This window comes from Heliangelus exortis, chromosome Z (assembly GCF_036169615.1).
Source record: "Heliangelus exortis chromosome Z, bHelExo1.hap1, whole genome shotgun sequence".
Classification (NCBI taxonomy): Eukaryota; Metazoa; Chordata; class Aves; order Apodiformes; family Trochilidae; genus Heliangelus; species Heliangelus exortis.
In genome coordinates, this window is record NC_092454.1 from 66,793,827 (window position 1) to 66,813,081 (window position 19,255).

Genomic DNA, 19,255 nt, shown 5'->3' on the forward strand with positions numbered 1-19,255 from the left:
CGTGCTCATTGTTACAACCCGGCTCGTATTTTTATTTTTCTAAGTCGTAACTTGCTTGTGTTGTCACTCACTTGGCAGCCAGGCAAGGTGGGCCGAGGAGCAGGCACGTTCCCATCTCCAGGCGGTGATGAAGGTGTTGTGATTTGGTGGGGCACCATCTCTGCAGGACACTTTGGACATGCTGGACACTGTATGGACATTTTGACACCTACCTCAGTGGCCATGGCCCCTGTCACATATTGCCACAGGAGCTAATCACCAGGGACCTCAAAAGGTCCTCCTCCTTGCCTCCTCCTCCTCCTCACATGGCTGCCGTGGTAGTGCAGGACATTTCTGCCCTCACAAGCTATGAAAATACAAGCACTGCTGAGGAAGTGCCTTTTGAGCCAGTCAGTCAGGTGAATGTTTTCCTGTTGCCACGAATACAGCTTTATTATTACTGAAGGCTCAAGCACGTGAAGAGGGCAGTCTGGAGATGCTATCTGGGCTTGTCAGCTGTTAAGGCAGGGCTGGTCAGTGCAGAAGATGTGTTGCTTCCATGCAGAGTAGTGTGTAACCTGCAAATAGTCTTTAAATTAAGACTGCAAAGCTTGTTTTCTATTCTGTGCTATTTCCCCCCTCCCTCCCTCTCACACACACCCCCCCACACCCCCCCAGATAATGTTTATGGCATGGTTTCCAGTAGAGCAGCAAGACTGTTTTCTGTAGCCTTTCCTTACAGCCTTTCTTCTTTCTCATTTAGCTATGACTTGTGACCAGTTATTCCAGTGACAGATTTCCTATGTTTGGTAAGTACATAAGTGCATTTATTCCATTAATTCTTGTTCATTTCAACATTGCTAAAGATCCAGAGCTAACCCGTAGCAGCCAGAAAAATTGAGTCTTAACCAACCTACCTCACCAAGACAAGTTTTCCAGTGCATTAGGGATTTTCTTCCTTCATTGTCTGTTACTCTCACTGCACTATAGCAAGATCTCTTCTTTGTCACATACTCTTCTAGCAAGCAACAGGAGGGCTGTACCATCACACTTGTTACATCCCAGATGATACTGGCTCTGAAAAATCAGTGTGCTCTGGTATCCATAGATTTATTTCTATTATGTTGCTTCAGAAAAAGAAAAGTTTGTACAGATTTCTCTTTCCTTCTTTGACTGCTCCTGTGAAGAAACAGACTCTTGAAAGTGGCAGTGGCACAGCTCTGTCTTGCCACCTGTAGAGGGTTTGTATACAGTAGGCAGCTGGTATTTTCTTCCTCATCTGTTAAATTCAGACGAAAAAACCTCACGTATCAGCTTCTGACATCATGGATCCTGCATCTCAGAAGGAAGAGTCTTAAACAGACCTAAACATTTTTCTATTTAAAAAAGTAACTTAAGGTTTGTTTGTTTTTTTCCCCGACCTCTGTAAATTTCTTTCTAGATTTACCTTGTCATGCTCATTGGCCCGGTTTTCTCTAAGATCATGTGTACTTGTTGTTCTTTCACAGGCAGCTTTCACCTCCATAACACCAGTGGCCCATAATACGCCTGTTTTCTGATGTGAAATTAGGAGCTACAAAGCTGTTACTATCACAGAAGGGAAAGCAAAATCTCAATCTGCTGACACCTAAAACTTTCTTAAGTATGTGGATGAGTACATGCCTGGGGTGAGTGGTCCTCCCCTGCTTCCCCCAACTGGGATGGAGGTGTTTTAGAGAAACAGAAAATGTACCTTCTCTCATGTCTGTTGTGGTAAGGGAAAGATGGTATTTGAAAAACACACATCAGAGCTGTACACATCTCTTGATCTCTAAGGGAAGGTTGTAATTTGATAAGATAGCCATGGAAGTAGGAGCTGCCCTGCCAGAACAAGAACAGCCACCCAGGATCCAAATGAGCAGTGCAGGTGGCTTCCACTGCTGTTGACACCTGGCAGACCTACCCTGGAGAGTGAGGTAAGGGAAATCACAGGCTAAAATGCCCTTTTCCCAAAATAGCTGCTGGTTTCACAAGCTGCATTTTCTCTTTCAGCTCCTCTTCTTGGACCCTGTCTCCTGATGTAACAGACTATATTTTCTGTCTTCACTTAGCTTCACTGACTCCTTTCTCTTCAGATGATTAGACTCCTGTAGCTTCCTACATGGTCTCCAGTGGAGAAACTGAGTATTTTAGAGCCCTTAGTTTATTAATCCTCAGAAAGCACCTGCAAGGTCATCATTGGTGTTTCACAGCTTGAAAATTTGTTAAATTAAGTTACTGGCTGAAGACCACAGAGTAGATTTATGTTTTCTAACAGTTTTCCAGTTGAAAAGATCTTTTGTGGTACAGCACCCTATACCTGTACCTCTGGCATCACTACCAGATGAAGGTACCTGGACCAAAACCACGTGGCTCAGGAAGTCTTTGGGAGGTATCTTTGTGAACCATCAGATTTCTCCTTCTTGATGCTCACTGTGGTGACAGGAAAAAATGGTCAAAGGCAGATAGAGGACACCTTACATGCAAACCCACACATCACCTGGGCACCAGTTTTGGTGAAATAATTCTTTTGAAATAATAACTGGTGAAGAATTAAAGTGAGCTCAATTTTAAAAGTTTGGTTAACTGAGTAAGAAATTCAGCACCCTTCAGAACTATTGGTTGATGATGCCTTTTTTTAAAAAAGTTTTTGTCAGAGAACAATTCACGTGGTTATTAGGTTATCAAGTCCTAATAACACGCATTTGTAATTGAAGCAACATAAGTTAGAAAGCTTTGTGTAGCACAAAAGTGTATTTCACGAATGTGAAGAACAAGACACAGTGCAATGCCTGTGGAAGAGGAATTGTGCCAGAAAATGTAAGGCATTTTATTAATAAAAGATGAGCTCAGTATTAGATGTGAATAAATCTTCTGCAAAGTAAAGAGCTAGCAAGAAGTACTATTCAATCATGCAGCACATAGACAGCTAGCAGCCCACTCAACTAGTAGCATAACTGCTCCAGATCTGCATTTAATTTCAGAATTTATTCTGAGAAATGGTGCAGAACAAGGGGGCTGCAAAGGAGGTCTGATTAAGAACTTGGTTTCTACCAAAATTCTTTCTGAAGTTAAACAGATGTAGGCAAGGCTGGATAGCTTTAGTGTTCCTTGGAAGGAGCAGACTAATGTGATAATTGCGACATGGTTAACATGTTCACAAACCTTTATTTAGCAATGGAGCTGGCAGCTGTAGGACACAACACCAAAATGCACCTTTTTGGCAATTTTTAAAATATAGATGTTGGTACCAACTGTCAGTAAATCAACTACAACATGAAGCTGTGCATCTGTAGACTATATACTTCTATATTCTTGAAACAAATGTATCATTGCCTGAAGTCATAAATGTTTTAGAAGCTCATGTTTCTTTCATAAACTCTAGTTATTCCTGGCAAAAGGTTGGGGTTTTCTTTGACACAGCTTTTGAAAATACAAGTGCTTCTTGTAAAATGAAACTTTATTCTAAAATGTATCCAAAATTGCAAGACACAAGCACCATTAGACAGATAAATAGACATATATTTATGTACAGAGAGCATCAAAACACAAAACAATTGTTAATATAATTCTTATACCATTTTAATGAGTATCCATCAATAAAACTTTACAACTTAAAGAAGACTTTTCAGTTGCAAAACAGTTGTAAAATCATATGTATAAATTATGTTTACTACAATTCCAATAACAGAGGCAAAGTAAAATACAAAAATAATAATCAATACTGCAAATTCAAATACAAAACCCAAAGTAATGCTGCACAGGTACATATGTACACTGGATGAATTCATGCAGCTAGGCAGTGCAACAAATTAACTGCTTAGTTTAACTTATCACAAAATGGAACAACCATATCAGCAAACAGAAGAAAAAATATTTTTGTAATAAATCATAGTGCATTTTGAAGTTAGACTTTATAAAATGATTGTTGAGTGATAAACTTCTAAAGTTCCCCATGTGATCTGAGATTCCCCAACTCCTCTCCTGTGAAATAAAATACAAATGACAAAAGCTAAAAAAAAACAGCAAACAAAAAACCCACTGTAGTACAGAGTCTGATATACTGGTACCATCTTGATTATTTTTTTTTAATTCTCAGTATCAGACTCATTTCCAAGTGTCCATGTCCACAGGGACATGTCTTAGTCCTTGCTACCAAAAGTAAATCTTTCACACTCCAATGCTATCCCCATAAAATGAATCTCACACAATGCTTAGACTGCACTGGTTTAAAGAGACACAGCTGAGCCTTGAAAAAAGAACTCTTAAATCCCTATGAAGTACAGACAGAGAGTAAAATGGAGGACAGAGAGGCCTCGTTATTCCTGACGCTTCTATCCTTAATTGCTTTAATTACATAAACACAGAATAACATAAGAGGCTTTTATGGCTTGGATGAAATTTCTGCTGATTCGCTGGGCAAGTGCAAAGCCCCTGTTTCTCCACAGGGTTTGCCTTTCACAGTGCAGAAGGCTACAGACTATTTTGGTTGCTGAAAGGAAGCCTCAGATAGAAAAATACTTCCATGGTAAAAATGCAATAGTGATAAAGAAAACTAAATCAAAACTCTTGAAAACTGTGATTTCTTGTGTAGCTGTGATATTAAAACATGGCTGTTCACCTTCCAGTTCTGCATTGGTCTGCACGAACACGTAGATAAAACTGAGGTTCATATCTTGCCAAATATTACTGGTTAAATGTCAAAAATTAGATGAGATACAATTACACGGTCTGACACTTTTTTTCCTTAAAATCTTAAGTGATAAGCACGCTCAGTGTTTTCACTAAGAAGTTACTGCTAAAGTGCTACATTTCTTTGCTGAGAAGACATTAATTTACAGCAGCCTGTAAACTACTGACCAGTTGCTGCCTGCATCCTTTGTGCTTCCAAACCCCCCTTTCAACACCATCATGAACTTTAAAGTTGATGGGAGTTTCCAGCAGAAAAGGGGATGCAGAAAAACAACTGTATTGGGTAAACAATGTAGCAATTTATACAGCTATTTCTAATTTTTTCCCAACATGCAAGCACTGTAGAGAGAAGCTAAGAGATGGCATGCACTGCAGTGATATGTTATTGTGCTTACATCTGGTGAGAATATTATGGCATCTTCACCTGGGAAAAGATAAACATTAGCCCCAGAAGACTCAAATAGCCAATATTAACGAAGCCATCACCTACTATCTAGTAAGGAACACCCCAAAAGAGGGAAGAAGTTTTTCTGCTCATAGCTTATAGATACTGAAGCTGAAGAGAATTACAAAGGCACAATACAAGCCTATATTTTTGTAAATTATATATATTCATATATTTTTGCTCATATCACCTCAAGATACTGAATGGCAAAATAACAACTGAAGCTACAAGTATTAGTTGAAAGGTAAGCACTGAAAATAAATGATTGCTGGAGAAGATATCTCATTACATGCTACATTTCTATCCTTCCTGGGTGGTGAGCTTGGCCACCTCCCCTCCACTGGCTGACAATAGCTATCAATATATTAAAGAACATGGTGATCCACTGAGAAAACTGGAAGTGTCAGATGACAGACAGAATGGCTTGATGCATCTGAAAAGTTGTCAGTTAAGTGGCTGCCACAGCGATCTTTCCCACTGCAACTGTTTTACCTCCAGCTCAGAATTCACTGAGAACCCAGAAGCAGTGACTGGAAATTCATACCCACTTTCATGCTGATGAGGCTAAGAGAATTCATGAAGATAACATTTTGGTTAAGTTCAGCACTCAAAATATTGAACAGCAGAGCACGGATTGTACTAGCGTATTAAAAAAAAAAAAATTCTCAATTTTTCTACTCATAGCTACACAAGATGCATATATAATTCTCAATACTAAATGACTCACAACTTGGAAGATAAAGCAAATATATCAATACCGCTCCTGTTAAACACAAAAAAATTACACCACTTTTATGTGATGTAGTTATATGGCAACTTGGAAGGCAGCTGCTGTCTCAGGCCCAGCTGTAAGAACATGGACACTTCATGAAGATGAAAAGGTGCAAGTTACAATGCTCTTTTTTCTAAAAAAAAAAAAAAAAAATTCAGCTGTTCCTCAGCTTGCAACAAGAACTGGTAAATCTGCTGTTCTGATTTTGTGCCAGCAGTCAACAAAGAAAGACATCGAGTTGAACTACAGCAAGGTAAGTGTATGGTGCAAGCCTGAGGTGGAACCTGCTATAAAGGGCTTTGCTAAACCACAGTAAAGCTGTTTGCAGAGATCTGGTCCATCCTTTTCCAAGGGCTGCAGCTGGGATAGTTACAATCCCCCAAATCAAGACCTTAAAGCACTTGGAAAGGGATTGCTGTCGGGACCTCTCATCAGCACAGATTACTGCCCTTCTGAAACAATCCCAGAGGCTGCTTTTAGAAGTTACACACAAGGTCTGGGGAAGCAGTGATTACTCATCCTAACACAACACATACACACATCTGCACGTTTATGATGCTATGGGCATTTTGTATCGCCATGCTTTTGAACTCTTTCCATGTGGCATGGACTGGCTCTTTGCTGTAGCTGTTGACAATGAAGTACACACTGAGAAGAAATACAGCTGTTCTGAAATACACAAATTCTGTGAGATCCCCAATATTATCAGTATTAATGCTTAAGGTCAGAGGCAGTATCAAGTTTTGCATGCATTTTCTACACTAATAATTACTGACAAATTTAATTCTTGCTGGTTTGGAAAATTACTGAGGTTTTCTTTACTTCCAAAGACTGGAGTTTGAACATTACATTCATTTATGATGTTCAAAGTCATTCTTTGTCTAAAATACCCCACCTAATTGTTTAAATGTGACCTGGAAATAGTTGGGATTATGGGATTGAGTTTACCCTGTTGTTCTCTGTAAGGGTCTGAAGTAATCTGCAGAAACATTCCATTGTGTTTTTGTTTTGTTTTGTTTTGTTTTTTTATTTTAGGAATATAGGCAATTTATCTACAGAGTGGCTTGGAGGTGTGAGGAAGATTTATTGCAAGTACTCAAAATTTTACATGTAAGGGTGAAGGTGCAAAGTCACTAACAAAGACTGCCTTTATTCAAAAGATTAATCTAGTCATTTAAACTCTCAATTAAAACAAGTAAAACATAGAATTTAAAATAATCCAAGTAAGAATCCCCTTCCACTTTCCTAGCTTTTTTACTTTTCCCATCATTGTCTTTCAGTCCAGACAGGACTTGAATTTCTGATCTCAGAAACCAGCAAAGAACAGATACACATTTTCAGGTCTTTGTTGTAATCATGTAATACTAATAAAAAAGAACCCAGGGCCCAAGAATTCAGATTATTTTTCTGTCTTGATAACCAGGCAAAGAATTAAATTATCCTTAAAACATTGCTGCACATAAAGCCTGTGGTAGCTGGGGACAAGGATACAATACAGATGCAGTGCTTCCTTACCCCCTGCATACCTTTGGAGATGGTTTTCTATCCTGTCATTGATGTAAAAGGTTTTTTTGGGGAAAAAAAAGAAAGAGACAGCAGAGGAAAATTAGTATCTTTGCTTGTAGCCTGCCTTGGCCTGGGGACAGCAGGAGAAAAGTTTTGCTCTGCTGTACAGCTCCCTGCACAGGGTCTGATCTCAGTCTTGCAGGCACCTGTAGCTGGGAAGCATACAGCTTGTACAGAGCCATGAAATGTGGTAACCTGCAGCCGCCCCTTATCCAACCCCCAAGCTCTGAAAAATGGATGTGAACAGGGTTGAACTGTTTCACGTTACCCTTGATTTAATGCTCCTATAAATGGCAAATAAATCTGCTGTCTGAAACAAATTCTGAAACCACTAAGCGTGCTCAAAAAAGCTTTAACTATATGTGAACAGCAAGTTTTAAGGACAGAACAAGTACTGTTGTAGTATATAATACACATGGCTGTACAATCAAAAGCCACCTCTTGCTTCAAAACAAAAACTTACAGTAGCAAGCAATGGTGACAAGGTTTCTTACACAAAACCTGCAAGGATTTACAGAATATGCATGGATCACTGAGGTTATAATGCCAGCAGTAGACTACACAGAGTATCTTGTGCAATGTGAACAAAATTGACAATAGTTTACCAATGCTTTAAGTAATTCACATAAATATGCTAGCCCACCAGCTTTCAAATCTTACTCCTCTCCCCACCAGAAACAAGTGTTTTCCAGATGCATGAACAACAATCCATAAAAAATTGATTTGCTTTCATGGTTTTAGGCAAACATGCATAAAAGAGATGCACCACATTTTTTGCAAGGGGATACTTGCCACAAAAAAACAAGCCCTCAAAATTGGTTTCTAAGCATATACAGCATTTTGATTCACACTTCTCAAACTGCCACTACAAGGTTAGAGAAGTTTATTGTATGGATGCTTTTTGACCTACAAATTTTTTTTTTTAAATTAAAAAAAGAAAAAAATTACTAGATTCTTAACTAACAGAAAGCTCCAGCTTCCACTTTATTCATGCCACTTTTCCATGTTTGGATTTTAGCTCTGGTTTAGAAACTTTTATTCTCTTCCTTAACCATTAATGTTAACCAAAGCAAACCTAAGATCAGGAAAATGAGAACAGACCTGAGAACACCCCAGGCCTGCTTTTCAATGTCTTGTTTTCAAGTGGCAATTCAGCAAACACCTCTTTTCTGTTCCACCAAACTGTTGGACACTCTGCTCCTGCTGGAGTCAACCTTGGCATCCACCAGAAGGGCACCTGCACTTCACTCATCTGTAATAAAAGGTGTGGTCTGTGGGTTGGCAGTCCCTGGTCTATGAGCTGCCTAGACCAAGAAACTCAGCCTCTGCTGGGGATTACAGATTCTGCAGGAGCCCCACTCCTGTGCAGAGAGCAGCTACCAGTTTTGCTGCTAACATGCCTGTTATCAGGAGGATACTTCTTAAAATCTCCTAGCAAGTAATAGCTTTAGTAAATTTCTACTTCAATTAAAAACGCTCCGTTTGGGTTTTATGTTTTGTGGGGTTTTTTTTTTTGGTTTTTTTTTTTTTGTTTGTTTGTTTTTTTTTTTTTTTTTTGTTTTGTTTTGTTTTGTTTTGTTTTGTTGGGTTTTTTTTGTTTTTGTTTTAACTCCAATCTGCATGGTAAACATCAGTTTTTGTTTCAAACTATTTTATATCACTGTTAGAAATAATCTCGTCTACTGCGTGAGTCCATGAGATGCTATCTTCCCTTATCTCAAACAGTAAGAGCTCTCAGGATATTGCACTGCCACTCATTTGTTGTTATGTTCAGTGTCTCTAATGAAATAAACTCTCTACCACTGGGCTCTGGTTACAGTTGTGAACAACTTGCTGCGTGTTTATTGGGCAAATTGTTCTTATTTTTGTGCAAAGATCTGGCACAGTACATTTAATAGGAAAATCCAAATAAGAGAGAAGAAACCATGAAGACTGAACAGCAGAAATAAAGCCTACAAATATCCAGTTCATCCAGTTGATAATTTGGCTCCTCAAGGATGAGAGCAGTTGTTCTGTAATTCTTCACATCAAGAGTGATTACTGATGATTTCACTCTATAGGGACAAACACAGGTTTTGCCATGCTTATTCTCCTAATTCCCCCCTAATCTGAGGGACTGTGTGTATCTCTGTAACAGACCAAGCTTCTAAATCTCATCATCTATTTCCTAGTACACCCAGGGTATTGAGAAAATGCATCACCTTTCAAAATCCCCATGTTTTGTGCTGATCCCCTATGAAAGCTGGTGCTAAACTGCCAGAATTTTCTCTTGGCAAAATGAACTTCTTCTCTCAGTCCTGTAAAATCTCAAGGGAGCCCCCAGGCCTAACTGCAAGAAGAAATGAACAAGTTCTCAAGAGAACAGCGAGGTAGCATACAAATACCTGGTTTCTGAGTGCACACCTGGTTGGATATTTTATCCAGCCCTTTAATTACCAGACCTGGTGAACAGGACTGATTGACCACACGGTTACTCCTCTGAGAGATACAGCAACAGAACCCTGGCACAGGTAAGAGGGACCCTGAATTGTCCATGAGATACAGTGAAAACATAGAATCAACAAATTAAATTACTATTTGTGAATTAGGCTTTAACAAAGTCACTCATATCAGACGTCAGGCCGCTCACTTTTGGGGATGTGGAAGGAGCTTTCAGTATTAAGTCTAGCATAGCAACTACACAGTAATTTTCATTTTTATCTAATTTCCCCAAAACCATGTCTTTCAGCAAATACTTATGATGCTGAATTCAAACATACATATAAAAAAGGCAATTTGTTTTCTCAATTTCTTTAGCACATAGAAATTAGATAGTGGCTAGAAAGTGACCATTTCAAATTATAACTGAAAATCGCATTTTTATTAAATGTGAAAACATGTACCAAATAAAACCTTTACACATTTTTATGGCAAGTTTTCCCATTACATGAGAGGCTCTTACACTTTTTAAGCTTAAATGAAAAATAGTGACCAAATAGAAGTTTGGACTAAAATTGCAAAGCTGATAGCTATGTTGAGGGAAACTATGGCTGCAAAATTGGAAACAAGATGTAAAGACAAGTTCACAAAAATAGTTAATGTGGAAGTGAACAATGCTGTAATAAAATAAGAAACAGAAGAAAGCCAAATCCATTTTACATATCATTATTATTGATATATAAGCATGCTCCTGCACTGGTAATAAAAATAAAGGCTATTTAGGGAAGACTTAATTTGAACTTCTAAACTGTCCACACTCAAGCATCGTTTTAGCATATTAGCAGCCCCACTTTCTTAAAGGATACTGCTTATATTCTCAAATTTTGGTAATTTCAGCAGACCCTCTGTATTTTACTTTATGTACTCAGTTTATATATCTGCCAAATAACATCATATCTCAGACAAATTATATATTTCACCCAGATCAGGGTGAAATTCTACAAAAAAAAATACCTTATATGAGTGGTTTCATCAAAATATGAGCAGGACAATTGCCATGAGCAGCAGTTCATCAGACTGAGCCAGTAATATCTGGAATGTAGAGGAAGCTGCATACACTAAAATTTAACGCTAACTCATTTATTTCTGAGTGTACTGATTTTTTATAGTTTTTTTTTATCATTAAATCCTGAATTAGATCCTTAATGTGATAAGTGTAAAGAGAAATGAGCTATCACTGTTGAGTTTTTGGGGTTTTGTTTGAAAGGTGTGCCTTGTCAGGATTCCCATCCTTAGGGCTCAATCAAAATGAAGTGTGTTTGGGGCATCACTTACAGTAATATAATTAAAGAAAACTAGATTTACCTATACTGATGTGGTAGGATTTTTTTGTTTGTGTGTTTATTTTATGTTATTTTTTTTTTAATCACTGAGGTTTATTTTACATTCTCCAAATGTGAACTCAGATCTTAAAGAATCCAGTCCATATTTAGAAACCACAAAAATAACAAAGAATCAGAGTTGACTAGGAATGGGATATAACACTTAAAAATTAGTATCTAAGACATATAAATTGGTGCAATGCACATCAGCTGAAAACCCATTTTCACTGGTACAGGGGAAAAAAAAAGAATACAACACTGAATATTGTAACAACTGGTCCCTCATTAAAGTACCCATCTAATTCCAAATCATTTTTATATACAGTATTTCATTTGCTAGCCACAGAACAGGGGAAAAGTCACATTCCTTTTAGCCAGTTCAAGAAGCTGTCCTGCTGATGCATAAATTACTGCTGATAAAGAAGCATGATTCTAGTCAGTTCTTCCTAACCTGGATTATTTAAATGTAGGAAGGAAATCATTAGCCTGCACAGATTTCATTGTGCATGCCTGTTGCAAAGGAAACCAAGAGCTGGATATCTAGGGACATGGGGCATTTATTTCTATTCTAGGGACAGCAGAAAGTTGTTACTGTCTCTGAATACATGACCCACTGGTGGTCTGTGAGCAAAGGGCTTCCAAATAAAAAAAAAAGGCAAATGTGGCCTCAGCCACAGGCTGATGGATGACTGCCTGACCCTTGGACTGTCACTCTGAGATGCCTCTGAGCCAAGCTGAGGCACATTTGTGTCACTGGCAGCACACGTGGTTATTGTCACCTTTCCTACATCCACCAAACCCACTTGGCAGTGGGGGGGTTGGGACAGAGTGGAACTGCAGATCTTCTGAATGCTCAGGCAGTGAAGAAAATCATGCAACCCATAAATGCAAGCATCAAAGTATTTTCAGTGCACACCTCAGGCTGCATGCTTTACTTGTGATTCACACAGTTTATTCCTTGTCCTAATCCCTGTTCAGGCATGGAGAGAAAATCTGGGTGTGAATACTCATTTTCATAGGTTTATGCAACACGGATGATACTGTGCAATTCACAAGTGATTCCCAATTTCAGCTGATTTCAGCTGGTATTTGGCAGAGTTCTCACAGTATGCAAAATCCATTGCACCCTATTTCTGCTACTTTTAAGATTTCATCACTTCTCTTTTTAAAAGAGAAGTCACTTTGCCTGAAAGTCCCATTTAAAGAATCGTGATCTATTTATTTATATCATAAAGATAGAAATCTATTTCAAAACTGAGTGACGAAAAACTATCCTGTACCACTTAAAATAAAATTCCTCTCAGAGCTGCACAAGTTCTGACATTATCAACAATGCTGTTGCATAAGGAGAGAAACAAACTGCAGTTATATTAAATTTTGATACCTAGTGCATTAGAAACATATGTGGGAGTAATACTTGGAAATAGTTTTTCTTTCCATGAAAATCCTACAAGGATTTATAAGCAAAAGAAAGAAAACAAATGAAGAAGCAAAAAGCTCTGTGCATGCTTAATAATAATAATAATAAAAAAACTAATCAAAACACAACCCAAAGGGATACTTGTAATTTTGAAACTGACAGCTTAGCACATAGGATTGTTTTTCAGTGGTTCAACTGGAGAACCTATATATATGGTTATAATCCCCCAATTTTAACAATGGGTGTGTAAATAGCTGTACTGATGTATATAAGCATAAGGAATGTAAGCATTCCCTACAGAAAGCAAGATGGTTACTAGGCTTCCTTACATCTGATCAAAATTCTAACAGTAAGATATGCATTGAGCACTCAAGCAAACCTTCCAAATATAAATTTTTTCAGGTTTGCACATCTTTAGTCCCACCAGTCTGTGGGGTATAAGAAGTGCTGGACATAGGTAGTAACTTGCAATACTAGGTCACAGAATGACTGCTATGAGTATTAATCCTGTTAATTTTGAAGTCAGGAATTTACTGAGATTAATGTTGCAGGATCAATGCAACCATGTTAAATTTGATGTAAATGTTTTAGAAAAGTAATTGAAAGGGGAAAAAAAGATATTCTGGCAGTAAGAAAAATTGTACAGAAGGGAGTTCAAAAGAACTACAGGAGAAAAATTACATGCCTGAAAGGATGTTATATTCTTGTTAAGTAAATTAGGATAATGTATTTTGATAATGATACTCAAAATGTGTTGGTAGTTCCATTTAAGGGTTTCTTTACATGGGTTTACTTCGATGGCTCGACTTTCACCCGTAACAGGTGCCTGTAAGCACAGCAGATAATACCAGATTCAGAGAGGGGAAAAAAAGAAAAAAGAGTCTGGTTAATACTAAGCCCAAATCCTGCTTAATTTTGCCAGAGTAAGAAGCTTCAGGAGCAGCCTGTACTGTGTCCTGTAGGAGAGCCCTCAGGGATGCCACCAGGACAGCTGTGGTCAGGGGACACACTGCTTGCCTGCAGAAGGCCCAGGGTGGCATGGGACAGGACAGGGCTTCCCTTGGAGATGCACAACAGAGCCCTGATGCACTCAACCTTTTATGAGCTCACTTGAGGCCACATTTACCTGGTGCATGGCTCATGGTGCACAGTCCAGACAAATCCATCTACCTTAGACCAGATGCAGTGACACTGTCTGGCTGAAACTGGGCAGAAAAGAGTCCTAAAGCCCCTCTTAGAAGGCTATGAAGGATAATATAGATGCTATTAGTGACAACAGTGAAAGGTCTGAGGGAATTAGCTCTGATTTTGTGTTTTTATAGCTCACAGTAGGAGCTCCGAGCACCTTTTCAAATGGCAACAAAGTGTGTTTCAAAGATAACCAATGAATATGATATTACTTTCATCACCACTTGGATAAAGTCCAGGAAACCATGCCATGACTATTTAGTTTATGTTTACAGCTAATCAAAGTAGTTATTATTTACTAAAAAGTAATGCTACCAAAATCTTTGACATTTCAACATAGTTTTAAGCCTCCAAGAGTTTCACCTTTGAATAGCTCTAAGAAGAGAGTTAAAAGTCTTACAAATTTTTATTTTCATGTGTTATTATAATAACTAATACATTCATATATTACAATAATATATGAAAATAAAAATTAGCATTCCTTACCCATCCCTTTATGGGCAGCTACCATCACAATGAGTCCATTACACATGCTTCTTTATCACAAATTCATGAAAAAAATCTTGCAAGACTTTATGGACAGAACTACATCTCTGCTCCTCCTATGTAACTGGCTATTCCATAAGAAAAATCCAAGGAAGGGACTTTGCTTTTTGTCTGTGGCAAAAAATCATCAACCTTTTGATCTCTATACAACTGAAAATGTTTTTTTTTTCCTCAGGAGAACTGGCAGTCATTAGGAACTAAATGTACCATATTCTTCATTTTAGACTTTCCCTGAAGAGACATGGATTGCTTCCAGAAGCATTTCCTTTGAGGCTAGGTGCCTTTTTTCCCTTCTGTCCTCAGCTTTCGTGTCTAATTGGCTTCCTTAAAAAATGGCCTAAGCCTTTTCTCCTGTTCATGGCAAAAGGTAAGACCCATACAAGGCTAGTAGTCATAAAATGTTTACTCCAACATTTTGGTTAGGAAAAAAAAAAACAAAACAAAACAAAACACAAACCCACTGTTTACTGGTAAGTTTTGAAGGAATTCATCCTGGTGGACGTGGTGAAAAACACACCACCCAAGTAGCAGGGTGACCTGATTTTCTGAATGGGCTTGGGAAATACTGTTTAAAATTAGGACCATGGACTGTTACAATTCAGTAGAGAATCACTGAAAATGGGAAATACACGAGTAAATTGTTAGAAAAGGTTTTGGTGATGAGGACTCTAATGTATTTGCACTAACGACCACCTCTAAGGAAGATCATGCTCAATAGAAAACTCATTTCCAAGGGCAGGAGTCCTGACACTTTATTGCTAGATTCTATAACAATCAGAGCTCACTTATAGTAACCTTATAGTGCTCTATATAAAGTGAGAAGCTTGTATCAAATTCAGACTCCCATCCAAAAGAGATTTTGCAGATATTAGGCTTCCATTAAAGAAGAAAAATAACCTTCAGTGCTTTTTTTTTTTTTTTTTTTTTTAAAGGCAAAGTATTAAAGAAATCACCAAATTAGGTGAAAATTATTAAATTTCTTCAAAAAATTAAGATGAGCTTTCTTCTATTTCTTGAGACAGTACAGTTTGTGATTCACAGGGTAACTGGTATCAAACACAAGTTAATGAAAGCTCTTATAAGCAATTTTATTCCTATCCATATTGGCAGACATTTACAAAATCAGAAGAATTTATCATTTGAGTTCACCTTAAAAAATAACTTATAAAGCAGTGATATATGCAACATAAACAATTCAGGAGGGGAGAGGGAAAGCAAATTTTAATAATTAAAATGTAAACGTGGAGAGAAAAAAAAAAAATTATGGAAAAAATTCCCTACTTCTCATTTCTACTTAAGATGCCATGTGATAATATTTTACAATGTCCTGTGGGTCTATATATGTATGTGTGTATTTCCCTATCACACACACATACATATACATTAACTCACACATGTACATACACAATAATTGTTTGCAGTTCCATCTTGGGCTGTTCTGTTACGCCACTCTTTACGGTTGTCTCAATCATGTTTGGGACCCACTGTCTTGACAAAACGGGGGAGATGGTAGAAAAAAAAAAAAAAAAAAAAGGTGGGTCTGATTGTGTCTGAGATCCTTTTGTTAAACTGTACACTGGGACAAATAATTTTCTTCTGCAGTAGCTCTCTGAAGAGGGCCAACTCACTGTGTTCTTCATGACGAGACTTGTTAATGGATCACACACTCATTGTCATGCTAGGGGAGTACTGAAAAAAGAAGAATCCACATTTTAACAACCATTTTCCCCCCCTCCCCACGTAACTAAAACCACTCCTGAACCACAGCAATGAGTTTAAACGTCAACACACTCCTTAAACTTCCTCCTGGATTTGTACTGTATGCTAAGGCTGTGGGTTCAATTTATGAAACCGTGACTTCTGTTATACAAAATTACAGCAACTGCTGACAAAGAAATCCCCCTGGAGGACTGTTTCAGTGTTACCTGGGTGGTGTGATTAAACACTGATGCTTTCCACACCTTCTCCTGGTCAGTGTTGGCTACTGGGGGGACTCAGGTAGGCAGGTGGCCTAGACCAAGCTGCATTCATGTTTAGCTGAACCATACACATATTGTGTAGAGATATTTATTACTTTATGAGAAGAAAGGAGTAAGAATATGTATGACTGGAATGAAATTAGGCTTTTGGCCTATGTTATCCTGAATTATGAATTTTAGTATCTAAGCTGAATCAGGGATCAGTGGTCATTCTCCTTGATGTGAACCAAAAACTGAATCACTACATTACATTATAATTGTAACATAAATTGAACTGCAGCCTTATACAAGCTATAGCTGCCCCCAAGTCAACAGTACCTCATTACACTAATCAATGGGATACCACAATGCCTAGAAGAATTGCTCATCTATTTCCCCAATTTGTTTTTAAATGGAAAATTATGGACTGCAGAATCACTTAATTTGGCCTAAGATCTTCTAGAGGTAACACATTCAAATGCAAGAACAAATGCCAGACAAGCAATAAAAATCCCACTATAGCTGGTTTCAAGCTGTCTGTTTCCAAATGCCCAGCATATTAGAGAAAGCATTTTGGATGGGTCTCTCCTGTCATGTAACCTGCATGGAATGGACTATCTGGGTAAAGTCTGTTGTGTTAAATGTGATGTCTCTGGTGGTTTGTCTGCTCTAGGGCTTGTTCCCATCATGTCCTGATGAGCATTCCCACTGTGGGCCAGCAGAGCTAGTAAGAACACGCCTTTAGCCAGTGTTAGAGACTAAGTCAAATGCTTAAAGTAAAGCATCTGTTCAAGTGATTTCCTGTATCTGAGCCAAAATACCTGGGTAACCACTTTGGACAAGGAATCAGAAGGTTATCTCAAACTGTTTGATTTTTAACTTATTGGCCCAGCTCTGTTCTCACACCCAACCAAAACTCCTGGTGAACTAAGTGGCAAATTTGCCTCAGAAAGGAATTCATAATAATGCCTGGTCTAAGTAGCAAAGTAACAAAATACGAATCAGAAAGCAAGACAGTCTGCAAGGACAACAATGTGACCTGTGCTACAGAGGAACCAATACCTACAAGCAGACCTGATTGCTCACGGCGTGTGTAATGTCTTGTGGGCACTCATCTCATGTAAAAAGTTGAGAAAAATTTTTTTCTAGATAGGAAAACAACACCTGGGAGCAGCCAGAATCCAGTAACTGAGAAAAATGGTTTTCTTTTGAGTACAACTGGTATCCTTCTTTTCATCTCCTTAGCTTGGTGAACTTGTGAGCCTGCTGATCAGGCTGCCTGCCCTGAGTACAAGCAATGGATACAAGAGTGAGAGCTGAGCATTACTGTGACCAAGGCTTATATTTAATATACAGTCTGTGATTCCTGTTTTTATGGCAGATATTGAAACATTAGTCTTTTAAGTTGTACCAACCAATTTTCTCCAATATTCCACATAATCAGAACATGTGCCCTCTTTATGAAGACACTGACAGGTACCATGCAGAAGCTCTGCGATAAAGAAGCAAACTTAAAAAAAAAACCCAAATCTGATTCTCATTAAATTTGCCATGCATTTTGACTACTTTATGATCTAACAGAACCTATTTCCTCATCAAAAATTCTGAGCTGCATAGTTGCAATCACTTCTGGCAGCAGTGATTTCCAGTAAGAACAGATGTGTTGAAGTCACTCAGAAAAATCAGGGTAATCCTATTTAGGAATCTAAATGTGGATTTAGGTACCCAGCTTCAGACACATAAGTATGAAAAATACTGTAGTCTTGCTTTGTATTTTGCTTTACAATATATTACCCTGGCCCAAACGTTCTCCATTTTAAAACAAGCATCGTTTGCCTCAGAATGAACACTAGAGGGAACCTTTGCTTTTTCTGCCTCTTACAGCACACTGAATCTTTGAAAGAGAACTACTGCTGCTTTAATTACATACTTGTATGTGTGAATCTTGTTCTGAAAGACGTTCCTTGCAAAACACATTGCTTAGGAGTCAGAGGTTGGGCAACCACAGACTGAATCACTCCCATGTAAGGCTCTACCAACTATGTGTATTTAGGGTGCTTGCCACTTGTGCATTACATGTATGTCATAATTACTACTGCTTAACAGATCTAACTTTCATTGATAACTCACCTCTTAATACAGTAAAACAGTTTCTGCAGTAAACCTACACCTCTCATATTTTCCAGTTTCAGCTCAATTTGTAGCAGTCTTTTGCACAATTTTTTGCCAAATCAATACTATTATTTTAGAAGCTAGCCAAAACATATAAGGGATAGTACTGCATTACAAGTACACTACAAGACTATACTTGCTGTTATTCTTCTTTCCTTTTTTAAACAAAATGCCAAATATAAAGGCCCCAAAACTAAATCAAACAAACACCAAAAACCAAGCAAGGTAAAGAAATACTTACACTCTCACTCTGGAAAGGGTTTAGGAAGTTTCCACCCATCTCACCATCATCTCTGGGAGTGCCAGGCTGATTACTCATGCTCATATTACTGGGAGAGTTCTGTTGAATAAGATTTTGAAATACAGATGATGTGTTGAAGATTTCAGTTCATTTCCTAGCTTCACCAAGTGTGCCAAAGGCAAGCTTTACACAATAATGTAGTACACGAAGATGCACTGTGCAATATTCTGAGGCTTCCAAAGACAAAAACTAAGCTTCTCTGGTGTTCTGCAAGATTCAGCCACTAATTTTAGCCTGTTATGTTTTCTCCCCTGAAGCAACAATTAGTTACCTGTAATTCTTGTTTTCAGGTTATAGCCAGCACCTTCTCCTGCTGAAGTCAGGAAAAGTTACAAATTACTGCAGCAGGTATATAAGGGAGCTCTGTCACCCTGTAAAATCATGTGCACAAAATCCAG

General features: G+C 38.1%; 1 protein-coding gene across 5 annotated transcripts in view; it reads right to left on the minus strand.

The window, feature by feature from the left end:
- Positions 1 to 3,554: 3,554 nt before the first annotated feature.
- The window catches only part of SSBP2 (single stranded DNA binding protein 2), a 189,617-nt gene continuing 173,916 nt past the window's right edge, over positions 3,555 to 19,255 (minus strand). For all 5 annotated transcript variants that reach the window (XM_071731479.1, XM_071731477.1, XM_071731475.1 and 2 more), the window contains 2 exons: positions 18,798 to 18,896; positions 3,555 to 16,115 (listed from right to left, as the gene is read on the minus strand). In XM_071731479.1, coding sequence (XP_071587580.1) covers positions 16,086 to 16,115; positions 18,798 to 18,896 — 129 coding nt within the window. In that variant the 3' untranslated portion in view covers positions 3,555 to 16,085. The remainder of the gene's footprint in view (positions 16,116 to 18,797; positions 18,897 to 19,255) is intronic.